General features: G+C 39.9%; 2 protein-coding genes across 4 annotated transcripts in view; both read left to right on the top strand.

Annotated features, from left to right (window-relative positions):
• The window catches only part of ALS2 (alsin Rho guanine nucleotide exchange factor ALS2), an 80,160-nt gene extending 75,727 nt beyond the window's left edge, over positions 1-4,433 (top strand). For all 3 annotated transcript variants that reach the window (XM_069983291.1, XM_069983290.1, XM_069983292.1), the window contains exon 34: positions 770-4,433. In XM_069983291.1, coding sequence (XP_069839392.1) covers positions 770-808 — 39 coding nt within the window. In that variant the 3' untranslated portion in view covers positions 809-4,433. The remainder of the gene's footprint in view (positions 1-769) is intronic.
• Positions 4,434-10,315: 5,882 nt separating this feature from the next.
• Positions 10,316-22,898, top strand: part of MPP4 (MAGUK p55 scaffold protein 4) — a 38,035-nt gene continuing 25,452 nt past the window's right edge. Inside the window, exons 1-7 of the mRNA XM_069984867.1 lie at positions 10,316-10,360; positions 14,570-14,684; positions 16,853-16,974; positions 17,636-17,713; positions 18,579-18,659; positions 19,836-19,967; positions 22,603-22,684. Of these exons, the coding sequence (XP_069840968.1) occupies positions 14,603-14,684; positions 16,853-16,974; positions 17,636-17,713; positions 18,579-18,659; positions 19,836-19,967; positions 22,603-22,684 (577 nt within the window). The 5' untranslated portion in view covers positions 10,316-10,360; positions 14,570-14,602. The remainder of the gene's footprint in view (positions 10,361-14,569; positions 14,685-16,852; positions 16,975-17,635; positions 17,714-18,578; positions 18,660-19,835; positions 19,968-22,602; positions 22,685-22,898) is intronic.

The raw sequence follows: 22,898 nt of genomic DNA, 5'->3' as shown, positions 1-22,898 counted from the left end.
CTCCATTCATTCTCTATGGGCATCGGACTCCTCGCTGCTGATTAGCATACAGCGTGCACTCAGCTTTGAGCTACGATATCTACGTCCGGGACTGGTTCCAGGAGCGGGACTTGCAGGAAAGGGTAAGTATCCAGGGCTGCATCGGGGGTCGGGCGGGCTCTGCCCCTGCGTCCCGGGTGACAGGTTCCCTTTAATTGTATCTGAAGAAGGGGCTGGTTCATCCCTGACTTGTATCATACATCATACATGTGTGCTAACATATTAATTCAGAACACAATATGTCGTAGCAGTGGACCATGTAACAGGTATATTTATTCTTACAATTTTTGTCTGCGTGTCTTATTAGGGCATGTGAATGTCACTGAGTGGGGTGTGCAATGTGGGACCCCCTCTCAAACCATCCGTGTATAATTTTATTTGAGTGACTGGTTATACAATATTACATTTAAAGGCAACTTCACGAGAGATGTGTAGCCGACAGGAATGTACCGAAACAAAACAGTTTTTTTTGCAGGATAGTGATAAGCTTCACCTTTTGACTGTCAGTTTTCCCGATATGTGCACGCGGAGGACCTGCGGTGGATTCCGTCACTCGTCCCCACGCACTCCGGTTTCACTCTCCTCCTATGCCAAAGATTCCATTCTATGGTCCGGCAGTCCGCCCAAAGAATGAACCCGTCCAGTCGGCCTATAGAATGTTCCTTGACAGCTTAGTTATTATGATTTGGCCACTAAAACCTACCTATAACCTTTATTCTTTTGTTTTAAGGCTTGCTATTACCAAATCCAACATGAGAAACTCCACTAGATGCTGATCCATGAATAGAAGAGGAAACAGGAAACATCCATTTTTAGTTATCCAAGACTACGGAAAGACTCAGAAGAAGGTGTAATGTGTTATATGCAGTGCTCAAACCTGTACTCTGAACTTGCCAGTGGTATTCCTGTGAAGGGGCTAAGCTAGCTCTGGACAACTGAGCTCTAGGCTTAAAGTTCACTCATGTGACTGTCTGAAGTTACAATGTTTTCTGATGGTATTGAATGATTTCAGTGTAAGAGCATTAACGTGTGACTGATGGGCTCTAGCATAGTAATGGCTGTGCTAAAAGAGTAAGGAAGTAGCTCTGAAACCTGGCGTGATATATACTGGACAGTATAAAGATTGTTTCTAGTGCTGCTTCTTTTGAGACAAAGTCTGGTGCAGAACATGTAATATTGTTGCAGAGATGTGTGTGTATGTGATGCACATCTGCCCAGGAAAATAGCGGACAGTATACTGCAACCCTGCCCAACTGCAGAACCAACCCCTACTACATATACAGTATTAAACCTGATCCCTGTAACAGAAATACATTTTAATGTATGACCTCTTTTTGGAGCATTTTCACCTAGGTGCCATAAAATTTAGAAATATGTCAAAGATGTGATCAAGTTACTTTAAATTCATAAGTAAACATTCACTCCCAGGCACACTGACAGCATATATGAAATTATTTGCGTCTCTACAATTTCTTCATTTCATTAACTTTCCATAACTAAAGATCCAATGTCACAATAGTGCACAGAAAACTGAAGATAAGTATTGCTGTCTCCGGCTAGGTTTACCTTTCCACCAGGGGTCCGTTTGGTGGACTCTGTTGACCACGCTAAAATCCTACAAAACAGACAGACACCAGGTATAAACCTGATGAACCCCGCTGAAGTCAATGGGATCTCGGTTCCCTGTCTGAATCAGTTACTGACCATTAATGAACTGACTGCCTAGATCTGTTCTGTGGTGCCCAAAAGACTTTCTGACTCTGGACCCTGACTGAAATGTGAACCCTAGTCGAAGCCTAGTCTAGTTTAAATTATAATATGCAATAAATTTTACAAGAAAATGTATTGACTTACTTGCATTGAAGATAAAGTTAGCTATATGTGTAGGGAAGACTATATATATATGGCAGAGTTCAGCACCTTTTGAATTGCTTTGATCTGGCGATACACAGACTAATGTCTCCTACCTTATGTTGCAGGGGATTACTATGGGCTGCTACCTGAGATTTTGCATAAAATATGCTTCTATTTAAAACAACAGAAGGAAATTCCCAATCTTACCTCCTATATTGCGCACACATTGCTGTCAGCAGGCCTGCCATATACTGCTTCACACATTCAAGCCATATGTTTAGACAGGAGTCATGTTGACTGCCAGTTATCGGCCGTATTCTGCCAATATCGTCCGTTACGAACGATAATCGTTCTGTGTAATAGAAGGCAACAATCAGCCGGCATGAACTATGTCGGCTGATTGTTGCAGTCATTTGTCTTCTAACATTGTTAAAAGACAAACGCCTCATATAGCAGCGATCTGCTGCTGTCGCCCGGTGGAACAGGAGTGGCGGCAGCAGACTGCTGCTATATGCTATGCTATCAAGTGATGACCCAGGTAGCCTGCCCCCCAGCTTTTACCCGCTCGCAGCTGCTGAGTGTAATAGTGGCAGCTGTGAGCGGGGAACAAGGAGCAAATGAGCACTGACAGCGCTCGTTTGCTCCTCACGGTTGCCCCTTGTAATAGGGGCTTTAAAAGTAAGCCACAACCTACTGTCTCATGGCCCTAACAGCATCAGATGGACTGCATTGTTTTACAGTAATGTCTAGTGGGATCCTCTTATGGAATACAATCTATGTTGTCAAATATGATAGAGCTGCTGACTGTGTCCAACACAAAATTGAGCTAAAGGTCACCATACATTGTATTCTTATGTTGGTATTAAAGGTGTATAGCAACCTTTAGCTTTATTTACTTAGTGTTACATTATCAGAAACATAATTGCCATGTCAGTATTGCAAAAGAAGTATTAAGGCCACTTTCACACATTGCAGTACTGTCGCGGTATCATTGTGATGCTGCATAATATTAGGGAATGCAAATAAATAAATAAAATGCAAATGACACCCTATTAGGGCTTGTAACACTATTCTCTCCTTGATGGGTCCAGCACTGATGCCAGAGTTCACTCCGGTGCCTGAGTCACTGTGGCTGCAGTTTGTTTGGAACATCATCAGCAGAGCTGAAGGAACATATCTTCGGGGAAGTAAACAGGGGCACCAGGGTGGACTCAAAGCACCAGCCCAGGATTGGTGTGGTGAGTATAGTGTATAGTGTATTTAGTTACACCCCTAGCAGGCTGTCATTTGTTTTTTTTATTTAAGTGTAGAACCCCTTCAGTTTTTTTTATGGCAGACAAAGTGATATCTTATCATACCATACCATACACACATGAGAAATACACCTAGAGAATTATATATGTAAATATACACACCAAACAGTGTATGGTTGCAGATAAGCAGGTGTTTTTGGTATCTATACTTTTATGTTTTCTGCACCTGTGTGTGTAAATGGCGCTTATTTCTTGGAAACATAAAAACTGGACATAATAAAACATAATTTATAAAGGTTTATAATAATATATAAGGTTATGTAGCCTCTATTATGTATTAATACAGTATTTTATATACACTGTTTATGTTGCATTCGTTTCTTGTAATTTATTTAAGGTGTACCTCCTCTGTAAAAAGTGGGCTAGACTCTAGTCACACTGCCAATGCAGAGTACATCAGCAAAGTTTTAGGCGAATACACTGAATGTATTCATAGGAACCCACTGAACTCATGGATGCCCATTTATTCAATACTACAGTGGCATGCGAACGTTTGGATAATCCTGGTCACAATTTTCATTCATTCTTCCTTGCAAAAGTCTTCCACGTCTGTGAGATTCTTGCGCCATCTTGCATTCACTGCTCTTTTGAAGTCTATCCATAGATTTTTAATAATGTTCAGATCAGGGGCCTGTAAGGGCCTTGATAAAACCTTTAGCTTGCACCTTTTGAGGTAGTCTATTGGGGGTTTGGCAACCTTTGCATGCCACTGTATATTAAACAATGTAGTTGACTACACTATGCAATACAGATGAATCCCATAAAATAACTCCTACCACACTTATTTTTCCCCTTTTTAGATATAAGACAATATTTCCCCACGTCCAATGTACATTGTACAGAGTGTCTATAGAGCCCTATGCTTCTCACCACATTATAGATGGATTGCTTTTATAGCAATGTATAATACATTCTCCATTGTAGAAATACTGTATTTTTTTAAGAATGCATCCACTTAGGAGATCTTCTACAACTACAGGCTACCAGATCATGTTACATCCATGTTCGCTGGCTTTATGCCTTATTCACACGTTTCGTAAATTTATCTGTAATTACTGATTCGCACATTGACTTCTATTGGGCTATTCTCACTGTTTGTAGTTTTCCAGATATGCAGTCTGTGCCGCAAATAAATAGTACGGACTGTAATTGCAGCACAGATTTACCCGTGAAAGTCTATGGTAGTGTTCGTAATGTTCGCAAAAAATACAGATCATCTTAATTTAACCATCACCTTCCCATTTTTTGCGGATCCTCAAAAAATATGGATTATGAATGCATGGATTATTAACATTTTTGCAGATTGCAGGTTACTATTGCAGACATGATATACAGTCCTAAAAAATTACTAAACATGTGAATGGGGCCTTAAGTTTGTGTGAACATACCCTGAAAATGCAGCAAGCCCAGCTGTGTCTGTTGTCAAAGTATGGGACAGAGAAGAGATTTTAGAAGCGGTCAGTGTCATTGTGATACATTTCTGACATCATTTACCTGTATCCAGGATCTGGCACATAAGAAATACCGATCTGTTTTTGCCCCAGTTGAGCAATAATTTTTGCAATAGTTTACTGTATGACAAAGGACACAAGAAGTGGACAGCAATAAATGGCTAAGGCTAGATTTCCCGAACATCTGTCATAGCTGGACTGCTCACCGTGGCTGCGGAGTTCCCACTGGTGATAATACAGACTTTTATACTCTACTGTTGCAATATGTTAAACATACGTTTGCTTTAATGTGGAAATTTCTCTCTGAGAAGAGAAAGTAAAAAAAAAAAACAAGCTTTCATATAAGTGAAACCAGAGTTTCCTCCAAAAGGATGACGCCCCCATGGCTGTTCAGGTTTCTTCCGCGTCAATGACATCTCTTCAGCCAATCAATACTCTGTTGTAACAAATGCTCTACTGATTACTGTACATACACAGCTACTAGTATGGTTTGTGCTAAGTTATGGTGGTTTGTTGTTTTATTGCTTTCAAAGACTAAAAACTAGAGCCCTGTAACCAAACCCCTTAACATTTTGTACAGTAAATGTAAATACGATGTCGAGGACTAAACTGAATTGTAACCAGGTTGTAACTGATTTTATAAAGTGTTCAAAATGTTTTATTGTTCATCTTGTATGATGTTGTTTTTTAACTAATTCAACTGTGCAATCCACCAGAGGAGTTTAAAGGGTTAATCTACTGAGTGATGGTTTATATTCCTTGTAATATCTGCTGTACATTTCAATTTCAGTGATCAAACGCTGAATGCTTCCAAATAAAAGGTTTATCTGGAGTGCTAGTGCCCCTTGATGTGACATTATTATACTACACCAGGTTTTTCCTAAAATCCTAGAAAATCTTTCTCATTTTCGTCATTCTTATGGGGTGTTTACACAAAGAGATTTATCTGACAGATCTTTGAAGCCAAAGCCAGGAACAGACTATAAACAGGGAACAGGTCATAAAGGAAAGACTTCAGACTCACAGTGAAGCAGTGTTCTCCTCCTCGCCTCCTAAGAGTCATAGCACTTTTATTTTTCCACCTACAGGGCTAGTTGGGGTGTCGTTTTTTTTTGCTATGATTTCTAGTTTTTATTGGTGGAAAAGAAAAATTGTGATCACTTTTTGTTAATTTTTTTTCTAAATATAATTTTCAAAAAAATCAGCAATCCTGTCCCCCCCCCCTTTTCAATTACACTGTTCACCCTGCGGGAACAATATTGTTATATTTTAATAGATTGGACAATATCGCATGCTAAAATATATATTAAAATTTTTTTTACATTTTTATAATGGGGAAGGAGGTCATTTAAATTTTTATTGGGGGTTTATTTTATAAGGTTTTTTTATGTTTAAAAAAAAAATTTTACACAACTTTTTTTTTCCCCCTTTCAGTTTCATATACAATCATTGGATTTGCATATACTGATCAATGCTATGCCATTGCATAGCATTGATCAGTACTATCAGAGATCTTCTCATAAAGCCTGCCTGAAGATCGCCGATCCGACAAGACAGAGGTGAGTGTTTCTCCTCTTCTTGTCAGGGAAAGTGGCAGATGCTTATCCTGACTTCCTTTAGCGGCGTTTAAGGGGTTTATGACCGGCAGCTGTGTGACTGCGGCTGCCTGTCATTACCTCCAGCTTCAGGGACTGCTGTGTGCAGGACCACTCACAATGGAGCGGCCCCTCCCACATTATAAGCCCCTTCACTGCTGGAACGTATGTGCAATAGGAACGCATATATTTATATTGTGGACGGGAAGAAAAACTGTGTGTTCTTCATTTCTTTCCTTCCCGCCGTACATACTCTTTTCCTTGTTTTTTCCCTCTTTCTTTTATCTTTAAAATTCTCTTTACTAGGTATTCATTAGAATGGACTGATTCCAAATATATAGTATATACTAGAAGGCACTTACAATATCTGGGAATGCACTGGGAAACCAGGACCAGGATTTTATTACTATAGTATTCTGTTTAAAGGGAAAGAAATAACCTGTGATATCTCCCTGTAGCACAGTTTCTTACCTTAATCCTTGAGATGTTTCCATGATATTAAAGGGGAACTCCAGGAAGAGGTTAAAAAAAAACCTGCTGATGAAGTATATAGCATTGCTTACCTGTCTAAACCAGTTCTGAAACTACCAAAAATCCATTTGTTTTGAGGCTCTTTGTTCTGTATTGTGTGGCTCTACTTCCTGGTTGAGCAGTTGTACACAGTACTACAGGTTCCAGAATGCATACAATTAAAAGAATTATGCCAGCGACACAACGAGTTTCAAGAGCGATCTCTTTATCTAGTGTCTAGAAAGGTCTCGAAACGCGTTGTCGCTGGCATTCTTTTAATATATTTTATATCACCAAAACCGCTTGGACCTGTGCCTGTTTTACCCATCTTGGAGTAGAGGAGGATACTCTTTGTTGTCTTTTATCCGATATTATCTTACATGAGATATCCTGTTTATGCCTCGTTTTTCATCCAGATTGGATTAGCAGTGCCGGCTCTGATCCTCTATATTATTTAGCATCTTTTAATTGTGTTACTGCATCATTTTTGTAAAGACGCTGCAGTACTGCAATGAAACTCCACCATGTGTGAACATAGTTTTAATTTCATTGATGACTTCTAGTGAAGTAGTAGCAGCTGCTTCTGTCACTCATTGCCTGCTCAGGTGTAGGCTAGAGGGGCTGGTCAGAGATGGTGAATCACTCAGAGGATTGGGGGATCCAGCCAAGCCTCCTGGGACATCACGCCCTGCCCCCTGTCTGCATCATCAGCCTGCGCTCAGCAAAGAATGTGAGACAAGCATGGAATCTGTCTCCTGATGGGGGAGAGCAGAGGGATCAGGAGACAAAGTGGACTAGTACAGAGCTACCAGTGTGGCAGAACCGCACAGATATGGTAATACATGATATAGATACATCTATAAAACTTTTAATGTACTTTTAATAGAAAATATGTTTTCCCTATCCGGAATTCCCCTTTAAAAGTTTCATCTGTATGCTAATAAGATGTTTTTTAGTCCCGCCCTTAGTGCACAGATCTAGCCCCAGCTGATATTCTTTATTCACTTATATTCACTTTTCCAACATTCACAAAGTACTACAGTTGAACTTAGAGAGTAACTTCGATGGGGCGTATAGGGGACTTTGTAGCCCCCTATTCAAAGTGTGGTGAAATTCCCCCCCTTTTATTTGGGGGGAATGTGTTTTTACGCCATTTGCCCTGGGGTAAAACTGACTTGTTATGCATGTTCCTCAAGTCGTTACGATTAAAATATATATATATATATATATATATAACATGTATAACTTATATTGTATCTGATGGCCTGTAAAAAATTCAAACCATTGTTAACAAATATACGTTCCTTAAAATCGCTCTATTCCCAGGCTTATAGCGCTTTTATCCTTTGGTCTATGGGGCTGTATGAGGTGTCATTTTTTGCGCCATGATGTTTACTTTCTATTGATACCTTGATTGCGCATATACGACTTTTTGATCGCTTTTTATTAAATTTTTTCTGGATTTGATGCGACCAAAAATGCGCAATTTTGCACTTAGGGATTTTTTTGCGCTGACGCAGTTTACCGTGCGAGATCAGGAATGTGATTAATTAAGTTTGGGCGATTACGCACGCGGCGATAGCTTTATTTATTTATTTGTTTACTTTTATTTATAAGGGGGGTGATTCAGACTTTTATTAGGGGAGGGGGCTTTTTACTAATGACAACATTTTTTTTTTTTTTTTTTTTTACACATATACTAGAAGCCACCCTGGGGGACTTCTAGTATATATACTTTGATCTCTCATTGAGATCTTTGCTGTATAGATATACAGCAAAGATCAATGAGATCGGCACTCGTTTGCTTTCGGTTGTTGCAGCTGAATACAAACGAGTGCCGAGCCGGAACCGGCGCCATCTTGGACGAGTCCCAGGCCGGCATCAGACAGGGAAATCGTTCCTCCGGGACGGAGCGATCTCCGCCACTAGACACCAGGGAAATGCTGTATCCGGTAATCGGATGCAGCTGTCATGTTTGACAACTGCATCTGATTACTGTATTAGCGGGCACGGCGATCGGACCATGCCCGATAATACCGGCGGTCCCGGACTACAAGTGGCACCCGGGACCGCCGCGCAGCCCCCCTCTGAACGCCCGCACCCACGCGAGGACGTACAGTTACGTCCTCGTGCGGGAAAGGGTTAAGGCTGTCAGAAATTACTACCCTTAAATCTTCCTCTTCTGAAGTCTTTTTCAACACAGAACTTTCCTTATGATACTTTGATAGAGGAGTCCTCCTCTCCAAGTGCCATATTTTATTTTTGTAAACATTGAAGTTTAATTTTCAATATTTGGACCACTTATCTAACAAAGCTAAATCATTTTCCATATTACTGACACCTCCAGGAATATCAACCCTATTGCACACTTTTGTGTCATCAACAAACAAACATTTACCTATCAACCCTTCTCCTATGTCACTTACAAACTTATTAAAAAGAATAGGACCCAGAACAAACCCTTGTGGCACACTACTTGTAACCAGTCTCTGCTCAATATATACACCATTAACAACAACCCTCTGATATCTCTCCTTCAGCCAACCACAAATCCACTAAACTATCCAGGGATTAAGTCTAATTTTCTTTAACTTCTTTGAACTGTATCAAAGGCTTTGCTGAAGTCCAGATAGGCGATATCCACAGCACCACCTTCATCCAGCACTTTTGTGACACAAAGAAATCAATGAGATTAGTCTGACATGATCGGCCCTCAGTAAAGCCATGCTGGTTTGGATCTATCATATTGTTGAATCTTAGGTGATCCATTATCTTTTTTAGAAGAGTTTGCATCATTTTTACTACTACAGATGTTAAGCTAACTGGCCTGTAGTTACTGGGCTCTTCTCTACTCCCCTTCTTGTGGATGGGTACAACATTGGCCGTTCTCCAATCATCAGGGACATCTCCTGTTAGGAGGGATTGGTTATACAGATCTGTCGGGGGCAGCAATCACAGATCCGACTTCTTTAAGAACCCTGGGGTAGACACCATCTGGACCCATTGCCTTATTGAGCTTTAAATGGGCATGTTCCTCTGCAACTTCAGCCTCTGAAAATACTAGAGCAGAAACCATATAACTGGAGGCAATGCTGTGTCCAACCATCCTGTGATTGTGTAGGCCTCCTTCTGAAAATACTGAGCAGAAGTAGCTATTCAAATAGTCAGCGACCGCCTTATCTCCATCAATAAACATATGGTACAGAAGACTATAGCTGTGCTTACATAAGAACTGCACAAATAGCTGAAAAATGACTTTGCAGAAGCAGTGGAATATGCAGAAGCGATGTGCTTCAAAATGTAAAGAAAAACACGCACCATCCAGCAAGTGTGCGCTCACTATTAGTGACTGTATCTCTAGTCACATCTAGGGCCTATTTTAAGAATCTTCTCCTACTACATTCATTGTATAATCTGTACTATGAGTTAGAAAAAAAAATAGCACTGGGGCTTTAAACAAAGCTGATTAAGTCTTCCCTGCGTCGTTCTTGGTTGAGGAGGATGTGATGGGATTAGCCAGGTTGTTGCTGATAACACTTTTCACACAGGTCTCCATGAAGCTGCATTAGAATGGTGTTTCATCTTGCTGTTCATTCAGGTAAGATTTTTACTATGAACCTTAATTACAGCCAGGCCGCGACCTGTACAATGTGCACATAGTCCATATAGAGGGAGGTACGCTGTGCTGGGAAGATCGGGGGTTCAGTTATTATCTGCATGAAATAAATTAAAGGAAATTAATAGGGTAGTAAGTTTTTTTTTTTTAATTACACCAAAACCTAGATAAGCATATATTCTGATCAGCCGAGACTGACTAATAATGGCTGCTGTGCTTCGAATGACCTTTGACTATTATACTCTTCTTCTTTTCCTCATTTGCCTTTACTAGCACAGTCTCTTCCCAGAAGGTGCTGACCTATTTCCACCCTTTCCTATCCCTACGCCCCTTTATGTCCCCAATTGTCCCCCTTAATAGATCAGGTAAAAATATTTTATTGGAATTTATTACAAATCATATATGATAATAGCAAAACTTTGATAATAATCAAGTATGAATTGTGACCAAAAAGGTCAATTGGTCCACACAAAACACAGAAAAAAGCAACCTGCTTTGTAGATAAGGTCATTTTTGCCAATGGCTCATTGAATTCTGAGTTGAGTTTCTGTTACAGATTCTCTCAAATTTGTCAGAAAGAATAGTGCAGCATGAAGTACTGTTCTTCTCATCAAAACAAAGAATACCACAAAGCCCAACACCCATTTTTAAGTGATTGAGGTCCGTCAAGCTATGGATTCTGCATCTACAATGAAATAGAAATTTTGATATCTCAACAAATGTGTAAAGAATCAAATTGTGGTTGTTCTGTGTGGCCAACCCATTCTCTGAGGAAAACTATTTGCAGCAGGTCATTACACTTTGTAATAGATGGCAGTCCGGAGAGTCGGACCCCTGGCTGATGTCTATGTATCCTAATATGACATGGACAGGGATTGTTGCCCTAGTGGGTCAAGCCTTTTTAAGTAGGATACCATGTCACTCACATAAGAATGAAATCCTGTGGGGGCGTTTCTCTGAGGATTGTAAATCATGGGAAGACAGGAAATGAGAACAAAGTCTGTGGACGAAGGATGAGAGACATAGTAATTATTGTAATTATTTTAACCTGTCTGTTGGGGGGGGTGTCCCTATAGTGTCTCACACTATCCAATCAGAGCTGACCGGGCCAGACTGTGTAGGATATGCCACCGACTAGTAACATACACTTTATATCCAAACAAGTTTTTATTGTGATAAAGTAGTGAAATAGAAGAACATCTTCCAGAAAGATAATAACAATGAGGACACGCAGGTCCTAGCCCCAAGTACATAGTCAGCAGAATGTCCTTTGCATTGACCAGAAATCAACTGTTTTATATAATTTTGTACAGATGTAAACTCAGGTAAAAGAAAAGGGCAAACAGCAAAAATAAAAAAAATAACAGAGATCATGGGTTTCGCCACCTCCAACAAACATAGAGGTAACATACATTATTTAATAAGCAACAGAAGATAGTAACATACACGTGATGTTACAGAATTTCTATTTCATGGCGAATTGACTAAAAATGGCCAGGAGTGGTGACAAGTTCTGTTTAAAGAGAAGCATACAGTACTGTCCATGACTATGATAGACAGGTTTTAAAACATAGTGCGTAGCAGCTTGCTGTCTAAGTTACTGTGTACCTAAAGACTTGTCAGGGTCTCAGTATCACTGTTGTGTTTTTAAAAAAAATTGACAAGTCAAAAGTTTTGATCGGTCCAGGTTTGAGTGTTCAGGAGAATGAGCCGGGAGAAGATTGCACTTAGCGTGGTCCTCTCTCTGTCACGTGATATCAGTCGGTCTCCATAGACTTACATAGGCAATCAGACAAAGCCTGACTGATCACATGACACAGAACCGGTAGAGGACTCTAGTATCTGTCACACCGGCTCGCTGCCGAATTAGCGACAAATTCCACTGTTAAACAAGAAGTGGCGATCTCCTTGGATACCAAAACACAATGAGACAGTAATGCCTGACTCAATGGGGGTTGCACACATTATGGTCTCATTGCGTGTTGATATCCAAGGAGACCCAAACTTCTGGATTAACAGGTACACATCAGAGTGCCTACAATGGGCATGCGACCTGCTTCATGGACAGTGGGAGGTGGGGAGTTTGACGTTTCCAATGTTTTCACCAATGAATCATGACTGTAAATCCAAATGGAAGTGTATTAATTCAGTTATTAAGTTTTCTACTCACAGTAATACTTATTACATCAACATAATCCACTGGTGTGTAAAGAATATTTTATATCTTTTTATCTCTCATCTACATTACTCATTAAAAGTTAGGAATATTTGGCTTGCGGTTGACATTTTATGGAAAATGTAAAAAGTTCACACTCCAGTGATAATAAATCATAGAAGTACAGCAGCAGCAGTAGAAGCATGTAAGGGTGTTTTCTTTATCTCAAAAACGTATTGCCAGTGTATCAATAACTTGTCATGTGCCCTTGAGCATTAATTACAGCTTGACAACGACACCTCATACTGTTCACAAGTCAACTTATTGTCTGCTGGGGCATGGCATCCCACTCTTTTTGAAGAACGGCCCTCAGGCCATTAAGGTTCTGGGGTACAGAGTTTAGAGCCTCTACAAGGTGACTCTATAGGTTTTCTATGGGTTTCAGATTCTTGAGAAAGTGTGAGCCACACCATTTGAGGTCCCCCAGTCTCCAGTAACCGTTTCCTATTGTTGCAACCTTAATGAGCTTGAGCTTGACCTGTTGACTTGTAAACAACATAAGACATCATTGTACAGAACATTCCCTTTAGATTTCTTAAAATCTTCAGTGGTGACATTCAAGAAGAGTGGGATGCCGTGCCTCAGGAGACAATAAGCTGACTTGTGAACAGCATGAGATATCGTTGTCAACCCATCACTGTTGCCTTTTGTTTCAATAAATTGTTTGAGATGAAGAAATCACCATTGCATGCTTCTACTTAAATGTACTACTTTCATCATATATAATATCACTGTAGTGTGAACTTTTTGCATTTTCCATAGATCTCACCCACAAGCCAAATATCCCTAACTTTTTGTGAAGGTTGCGAGATAACACCAAACAGTAGAATGAATAAGAAACCCATTTGCACATGGTAACTTTTATAAAGCACTACATTTTCACCTTCATGTCTGAGGTTGGGAGGTCACTGTGTTCTGCTGTAACTGTTGGGGATAACATTAAATGTTAAGAAGATTAACCTTCTTAGAAAAGAGCAGGAGCGCTGATTAAGATTTTCTTTGCTAAAGTCATCACAACAGCGAGTGTTCAGGCTGAGATATATAGATATATTATTTTAAATTTTTTTTGCTATAGTACATTTGAAATAGTGAATAATATATGTAAAATATTTCCTAGTGTAATTTTTTCCTGAGATAGAACAGACTGTAAATAATCAATCAATATTAGATCAGTGGGGGGGGGGGGCTAAGGCTCTACATCTCTGCTGATCAGTTGTATACAGGTGCCCTCCCACACTCAATGAGCACAGTGGCTTCTTCTTTGTTTAAATTGTTCTTTAGGGCCCTATTACACAGGGCATTATCTGCTGAATTGGGCCCCGTGTAATAAAGCCGAGGAGCTGATCATTGCTTTTCAACATGTTAAAAAAATCATGGGCTACCAGCCAGACCGCTCTGTGTAATAGCTGATGCATGTCTGACTACTGATTGGATAATAATTAAGATGTACTTACCTCTCCATGCTCCCCCAGTGTCCTCCAGCCTTGTCTGTGGGATTCTACACTGACCACAACTGCCACTGAAACGTCCAAATCCATCTCTGCAGTGATAGCCCGCTCAGCCAGTCACAACACTGTCTCATGTCAGAGAGTCACTGCAGGGACAGGACCAGAACTATCAGCAGGGCTGCAATGAGTAGGGAACCCCACAGACAAGACTGGGGACACTGGGAAGCATGGAGAAGTAAGTACATCTTCATTATTTTACACCCTTTAAAACAATATCTGTGCAGCCCATGTTGCACAATAATCAAGCTATCTAATAGGCATTGTAATCTTAGCACTTGCTTACCCTGATCTTTGGGCCATTTAAAATGACATTAAGACCTAAAACCATACACTTTGCAGCAGCTGTACAAGGTATTTCAACTTTTTTTTCCCATTCACTTGAATGGACTACAATAATAAAATAACCCTTATCTTATTGAATTCCATGGATAATATGTATACAAACAGTTTTCCCTCTTAATTTTACAGTTGAATAAGAATTGGTTTGATTGGATTGTTTGGATGGTTCATCCACAGAAGGCTGGAGAGTCTTTAAAAATGAGGGAGACCATGGAAATGAACCCTGGATGTCTTCAGGAAAATGGTAGGATGACATTTACTAATCTAAATTATATTCTGTCAAATATAACGGTCTTTGGGGCGTACATTATTGTGTGGGCAGTTACCTCTAAATCTGCTTCACTACATTTTTACTATTAGACACTAAGGAAGCCAATTATTACTGTATATGGTGTAGAAGTACAGCTGTGGTCAAAATTATTGGCAACCTTCAGTCTCTAGTATAAAAAGCTCATGTATTCTAGATGTGCTAACTTTTTATCCTTATAATATTTTAATAGTATTTTTAAATAACTTCAACAAAAAGGTTGACCTGTCAACATATATGCAGTCATTTCTAAACAAAAAACAAAAGAATACTTGCCTCATACTTTGGCAGCTATGACTATAGTAGTCCTCTATGAGCTTCTTGCATTTGCCTGTTAGCAGGGTTCCTTTTTCTAATACCAGATCTCACCTTTCGCCACAGATTTTCTTTTGGATTAAAATGTATTCATTGCTGTTAAGTTTTAAACTTTTGTTTATTGTTGTTTGGGGCTGAAGGACCTATCATGTTCAACATATCGAGTTTGTAAAATATCATTGTGAAATGTTCTAATTTCATTGTTCATGTGACACGTTCAAAGCATCTAGTGCCTGAGGCAGCAAAGCAGTCATACCAGATTATGGATCTTCCTCCATGTTTTACTATAAGTAGGGTGCACTTTTCTTTATAAGCTTCATGTTTCCGTCTCTACACATAACACTGGCCTGCCTTGCCAAAGAGCTCCGGTTTAGTTTAATCTATCCATAGAATATTTTCCCAGAAGGACTGTGATTTGTTTATGTAACTTTTTCCAAAGTTCAGTTACTGTTGTTTATCCCTTTTTTTTGAACCCCTTAGAGTCAGCAATACATATATATAAGTTGGCTGATGTGAAGGGGTAAATTGAGCGGGCTCAGGAGCTTATCCCACTTCATAGACATCGGGAGGTTGGCTATTATGAGTAGCAGAACCCCAGAGCTAATGACTGACACAGACGAACCGACCAGTGCAGTCATTTAACCCCTTCAATGCCTTTCCATGTAATGTGATCACATCATTGAATGGCAGATTCTGCACTTGTCAGATGTCCAGTCAGCACCCACGCAACATGATTGTGGGGTGCCGATGGGTTACTTAGCTAGTAGAGAGTCCATACTTACCTTACTATGCTGCCAAAGGGTCTCTGCTGGCTCAGCCAGGCTCTATTAGCAGAGCTCCGATCTGACTGATCATATGGCCTGTGAAAATGACAAAAAGTATGGCTCAGTCCTTGTCACCCATAGTAGACCCAAATGTAACGTAATGAAGTAAAACTCAAGTGTAATTTCTAATAAAATGGTATTTTATTGCCTAAAGAGGTTATCTCATCAGACAAACTCTTTCCATTTGCTCTGTTGTTGTAGATGTTGTAGGAGTTGGGTTCCCTGTGTCCCCTATATTAGCCAAAGCAACAAGCCATTACTAATGAGCATCTCTCAGTCTGGCAGACTCATCTACGTATTGCATGGACAGGCCTTGAACTGATCCTCTGACATAATGATGCTACATTTCACCTGCATTCTCAGATATGTGGCCAATCCCTGATTCATTGTTGGGGGCTTCTGAAGCCAGACCCGTTCTATTTAGCTAGTCATCAGGCCCCTCTACTACATCATTATAGGCCCACCACCTTAAAACCTAAATAACATAACTAGGGATGGTCCGAACCTGCTGAGGTTTGGGTTCGTACAAACCTGAACTCTCGGCAATGATTCCCGCTGTCTGCTCGCTCCGTGGAGAGGGTGGATACAGCCGGAGGACCGCCTGGAAAACTGGGATACAGCCATAGCCATAGGCTGTATCCCAGTTTTCCAGGCGTTCCTCCGGCTGTATCCACCCTCTCCACGGAGGTGGAAGACAGCGGGAATCATTGCCGAGAGTTCAGGTTCGTACGAACCCGAACCTTGACATGTTTGAACCATCCCTAAACATAACGGATCCAAAGAAGTATATATATATATATATATATATATATATATATATATATGTATATATATATATATATATATATTTATCTATATATATATATTTATCTGAAATAATTTTTTTATTTGATTTTTTTTTCTTGTCCATTTGTCATATGTCAAAATAATCTCAGTTTCCAGTAACCATTTACCTCATTCTCCAAGGTCTCTCTCAGATCCTCACATTGGTTCTTGAAGAGCTGGGGCTTTTCTACCACAGAGATGTTAATGGAATTGGGGTATTATACAGTTTGCTTCAGGCCCCATGGCTGCAGTCTTTACTTAAGGTATGAATAATGGTCACAAAGTCAGTGTCTGATAATATAGAAATTCTGATGGAACACATTTCTGGCAAACATTGGCCTTAACAACTATGAGGAGTGCACAGGGCATAAAACAGTAAACGTTCTGCAAAACTGGTCTGTGCAACCTGTTGTGGCACCTATGTGAAACACACGATCCTGCTCCTCCCCTTTATTTACCTCTGTAGCATGGCATTCTACACCTCCGTAGTAAAAGTCAAAGTCTTTTCAGTTCTACTAGCTGTATTCTGTACACATCCCGAAAATGTTTGCCTCTGGACATCCTTTAAGACACCAAGCACCTTTTTCTTGTTTTAATTGTTAAAGGAGTAGTCCAAACACCCAAAGTTTTCCCCTATCCACAAGCTCATAGTACAAAGAGGGATAATGATCATCGTGGGATGGTGCCAGAGAATGCATCTAAAGCCTATGTTATGAATATGTTTACTAAGCTGCATACCAGTACCTATTTGTTCTATTGCTATGTTCTCACACACCGTCACTGCTTATACCAATGTTAGTGTTTCTTTCCTCGTTGAATAAATAAATAACTCTATATAATTTCATATATAGTTCATTTTATATATAATTTCTATTGTTATATATTCTATTTCATACTGATATTCTCAGTTATATTTTATTACAGGTGCATGATTGTCTGCACCAATATGTAAGGAAGAGGCCTATACCTGTTGTATCAAAGGCTCGTGCTTTATGCAGTGAGGTTAGTTAAAGAAATGTTTTCTGTATTATCTATTGTTGTAACTGTATGGTTTCATACTGCAATAATATTAGTTACTTTAATTGTTTTAAATTTTAGGTGCGTTGAAACAGTAAAAAATAGTTTTAATATTGCACATAAATTTTAACTGTTGTGTACTGTAGTTATAGTAAAAAAAAAAAAAAATCTTTTAGTCAGCAGCTTCAATCAGGCATACAGGATGCGACCTTGAGATCTTTAGACCGGTGCCCTGGATCTCTTTTTATATTATAAAGTAATATCCAAGGACAATTTAATGAAATGACAGCACATCTTAACTTGAATTCTGAAAGTTATATAACTATGGACTATGTATATTTTTATAGTGGGGATGGGAGGTGCAAAAAATATACCTTGGAGACCGTGCTCTTGATCTTCTTAGCTCCTAAGGTGGCCAAACACTTTTAATAAGTGACGGCCTAGCGATTGTTCGGCCATCAGTTATCTCTCCCATCTGGCCCCCTTTCCCCCATAAACAAAAATGTTCAGCACAGCAGAGTGTTCCTGGATCCTCCATTGGGGAGGGGAAAAATAAGCCACAGCCAGGGAGTACTGGCCACGGTTTATCTCTCCATGAACAAAGGGGTTGGGTGGTGATTTTTCATCATGCCTGACCCTCATCACCACCGACATCATTCCTCGGAGGTCAGCCGGGACAGCACCCTAAACAAACAGCCAGATCCACAGCGGGTACTGTCATCAAGAGGATAGGGTATATAAGGACGTATAGAAATTCTCCTGATTAAATTACCTCAATGGCCCTATGTGAGAGCATTTTCTTTTGTGGCTGGTACAGATAGATTAAATTTCAAATTTTATTTCCTGACAGGTTGCAAATGTGCTGCGGGAGTCCCCTTCTTCGGCTGACTCTCGTGAATTAAGACGTCTTCTGCGAGGCCCACACTTTAAGGCAAGGAATTTCCATAGATCTTATGTCAGCACAACATTCTATTTAAAAATATAGATATAAGAATAAGAAAAAAAGCTTTTATTAGATGGGTTTACCTATCGTATACTGATCTAACAGCCAGCATATGTGTCAATGGTCGTAAACCTGTTGCAATCTCAACTCTAGGCACAAGACAGGTCTGTTCCCCTTACAAGGACCAATGTATCTGTACCATATCCCCTGCCAGATTCATTGAGAAGCTCATACCTCTCAATAAATCTGGAGAATCTGAAGCTACCTCAGAAATCTACTCCAGCTCTGAGCTAGTGTTGCTTTTCGCTATGATTTACCCTTGCTTGCATGCGTGAATAATTGTATGTCATGTGCAGCAGGAGGCCACAAGCCCCCCCCCCCCCCCCCGCCTTGCTGTGCCATTAAATTTATACAGTAGGTCGTTTCCTGATGACACCTTCCTTTTAAACTAAAATATAATAGAGATGTATTTTCCTATTACAATGTAAAAAGTGTGGTTCTGAAATATAAATTAAAGGAGACATTTTCCATTATTCCTTCAGCCGCAATATATATTGTTGCAATTTTATAAAGTTATAGTAGCTTATACTAGCATTAGGTTAAAAGGAATCTTTTAACTCTAGATCATGATCAGAGCTCAAGTGCTGGACAAGCCTCCTTCCCCCTATACCCCTGCCCTCCATGATTGATGTGCAAGGTTCAGTACTTGAAGCCAAGCCCTGCAAGTCCATCAATCAAGCCTGGGAGGAGTAGAGAAAAGGAGATGTGCATGCTGCAGCTCAGTACAGCCTCTTTGACAGTTGAGCTCAAAGCACTCTCTTGAGCTGACAGATTACCCTATAATGTTTAAAAGCCAACTGAGAAGGAGAAAAGAATCGGGACACACAATAGGGATAGAAGACAGTGAAGTTTTATACAGGTTCATATTAAATGTGGAGAATCACATGTAGAGTGAGTGCGTGTGTGGGGGGGGGGGGGGAGGTTACAATATCACTTTAAAGTGTACCTGTCAATAAGAACCGCTAAGCCAATTTTTTTCTGATTGACACTGCTCAGCTTTCCAAAGAGAGCTTAGCAGAAATTAGGGCCACAGTGCTCAACCGAGTGCTTCTGTCCCTTTGTCCTAGTATTCAGTGAGGGTACTAACATTGTACAACTTCTTAGGCACTGCTATCTGCCCATGATACAGTGGCACAGAAAGATTTCGAGCCCATTCTTCCTCCGCTACCTGAAAATATCCCTGAGAATGAGGAAGCGATGAGGATTGTGTGCCTGGTGAAAAACAAGCAGCCTCTGGTAAGACAAAATAACAGAAACCTCTGGTACAATTCCCTTTTAGGGCGCGTTCACACGTACAGAATCTGCAGCAGATTTGATGGTGCAAATTCAAAGCATATCAAATCTGTGCCATCAAATCTGCTGCAGATCCTGCTTAAATTAGACCAAGAAAGTGTTTTTCCCAATTGTTGTTCCTTATATTTTCATATTGTAGCTGTATGTAGAAATATAAAATGCTGCACTTCTTATCTTGGCCAAGTGTAAAATATATTTGTATGCAGTAAAACAGGACCATCTTATTTTGCAGCTGCCATAAAGTGATCTTAGCAATGGCATCTTATGATCACTAGAGGAAGAAGAGTATTTATTAGTATATCAAACTCTACACTGACATCAGCAAAGAAAAATCAATTTTCTATTTTGTAATGTTCGTTGAAGTACAGTACCATCTGAATAAGCTTCTCAAAGTTTTAATACTTTTCACATTTTCTAGTCTTATTATGTGATGAACATCAGTTTCAAGGGCCTTGTGGGACTGGGTATCTTAAGTTTTGTTTGGCAAAGTACTTTGACTTCACTGTTTGACTTCACTATCGGGTTGGTCTTGCAAGCATTTAAACTATTCTTAGAATTCACAGCAAAATAATACATTAATAAGAAAATTCCAAGGTCTGTTTGTGCTCGCAGTAGGTTTACTTCAGCTTTGTTTGATTGAGCCTTAGATCTTGGGCTAACTATAGAACTTCCAGTGTTCTAGATCCCAGAAATATTGAAGCAATAGTGGGGCTTATATTGGATGGGTTATACACATAAACATTATCTCTGGTGGATAATGATTAGTATTTTGTTTTTACAGTGTCATACAATAAAACAGATAAAAAAATTTTTTACCCTTGTGCCCGCTACACATTGCCTCTACTTGTATGTTGGTACACAGAATATAGATATCATCCACTGAATTCCAAAGACAATGGATGGCACACTTAATGATGCGCATTTATAGGTGGTTATGTACTAGGTTTACTGCTTCCCTATATATTAAAACAATAAAAGAGCCTTCCTCCATTGCTCTCCCACTGTGCAGTCTTCCAATCAGCCTGCGCTCCTGTTTAGCTTTTGATAACGTACTACTACCTTTTCAGCCAATCACATGGCAAAGCAAGGAAATAATAAAATAGGAAAAAAAATATTCACACTTACATACATACAGTGGGGAAAATTAGTATTTGATACACCTATAAAGAATAGAGAGGTCTGTGATTTTTATTATAGGTACACTCCAACTGTGAGAGACAGAATCTATAAAAAACATTGCAGAAAATCACATTGTTTGACTTTTAAATAATTTGCATGTTATTTCCATGTTATTGCATGAAAAAGTATTTTATCATTTACCAACCAGCAAGAGTTCTGCCCTTGCTGTCCGATTATCAGTCTAGGAGATCAGCATTCGTTTATAGAAAGTCAACAGGCCATGTACTGTAGTAGGGCCCTAAACCAATCACACTCCAATCTCTTCACTATGATCAGGACCAAGGAATTGTCTAAGGACACCAGGGACATAATTGTAGACCTGCACAAGGCTAGGGAGGGCTTCAGGACACGAGAAGGCAACAGCTCTTGGTGCAATTATTAGAAAATGAAAGAAACTTCCTTATTCTGGGGCAAAATCTTGCCTTACTGGGTAAAGATAATTCTGAAAAAGGTCAGGAATCAGCTCAGGACCTGGTCAATAGCTTGAAGGGAGCTGGGATCACAGTTTTAAAAATTACACACTATGCTGTCATAGATTAAAATCCTGAAAGGCACACAAGCTGTCCCGCCACAGCGAACTGATTGGCTGAGCGGGACGTCTAAATGCTGGGAGCCACACAACAAGATGGAGCGTGGAACGGGTAATGTATGCACCTGGCTGCCTTTTACATACTCATGGCGGGATGACAATTCCACTGTGAATATTTAATCCTATTGAAACTGAAGGGAGGAGAATCGCAGCGGATTTCGGTGCGAACTCGCAGTGTGAAATCCGCTGCAATTCCGTTACGTGTGAATCTAGCCTTAGGCCATGTTCACAATTTGCAACAACGGCCGTGATTTATACAAAACATATGTTGTATGTGCATAAATGGAATCCCGGCCAAAGCGTATACACATAGTATAAGCTCTGGCCGGGATTCTAACCGGCCGCACAAAAAACTGACATGTCAGTTTTGTGCGGCAGCTATTAATTGAATAGCGGCTGTTCATAACATGTCAGTTCACACAATGGAGCGTGTGGTTTCGGCCGCACGCTGCATTGTTTGCAGCGGTGAATTGGGATGCAGGCACGCGTGAATTCAGATATATGTTCACTAATATATGTACTATTTATACTAAACTACAAGCTTCCATGTCACAGGTTGTGGAAACCCCTTCAATAAAAAATTTCTTACAGTCATATATATAGACCAACCTGAATAACCTTTGTATTAAACAAACCTTTGTATGTTAAACAAAGTTAATACAACAGTATAATGCATACCTACCTCCTCTACTCCCCTGCTTCTCCTGCTCCCGGCTATTAATGCACAGGGAGGCAGTTAACCAAGCTTCATATTAACCCAGAAAGCCCCTTTAAATTTTTATGATTGACTCTTCTATTATTTCTTTCAAGGGAGCTACAATTAAACGTCATGAAATCACAGGTGACATCATAGTTGCAAGAGTAATCCATGGTGGCCTTGCAGATAGAAGTGGTAAGATACTTTTCTTTTCATTATAGACAAGTGATATAATAAGTGTGATGATTATTGTATTTTAGGGTAGCTTCACACATCCCGAATCACAGTGGATTTTCTGCTGCGGATCCGCAGCAGATTTGACTAACTTAATGAACACAGCATCAAATCCGCACTGTAAAATCAGCAGAAAATCCACTGTGATACTGTACGTGTGAAGCTACCCTTAGGC

This window comes from Dendropsophus ebraccatus, chromosome 9 (assembly GCF_027789765.1).
Source record: "Dendropsophus ebraccatus isolate aDenEbr1 chromosome 9, aDenEbr1.pat, whole genome shotgun sequence".
Taxonomy (NCBI): Eukaryota; Metazoa; Chordata; class Amphibia; order Anura; family Hylidae; genus Dendropsophus; species Dendropsophus ebraccatus.
This window is presented reverse-complemented; position numbering and strand designations above follow the sequence as displayed.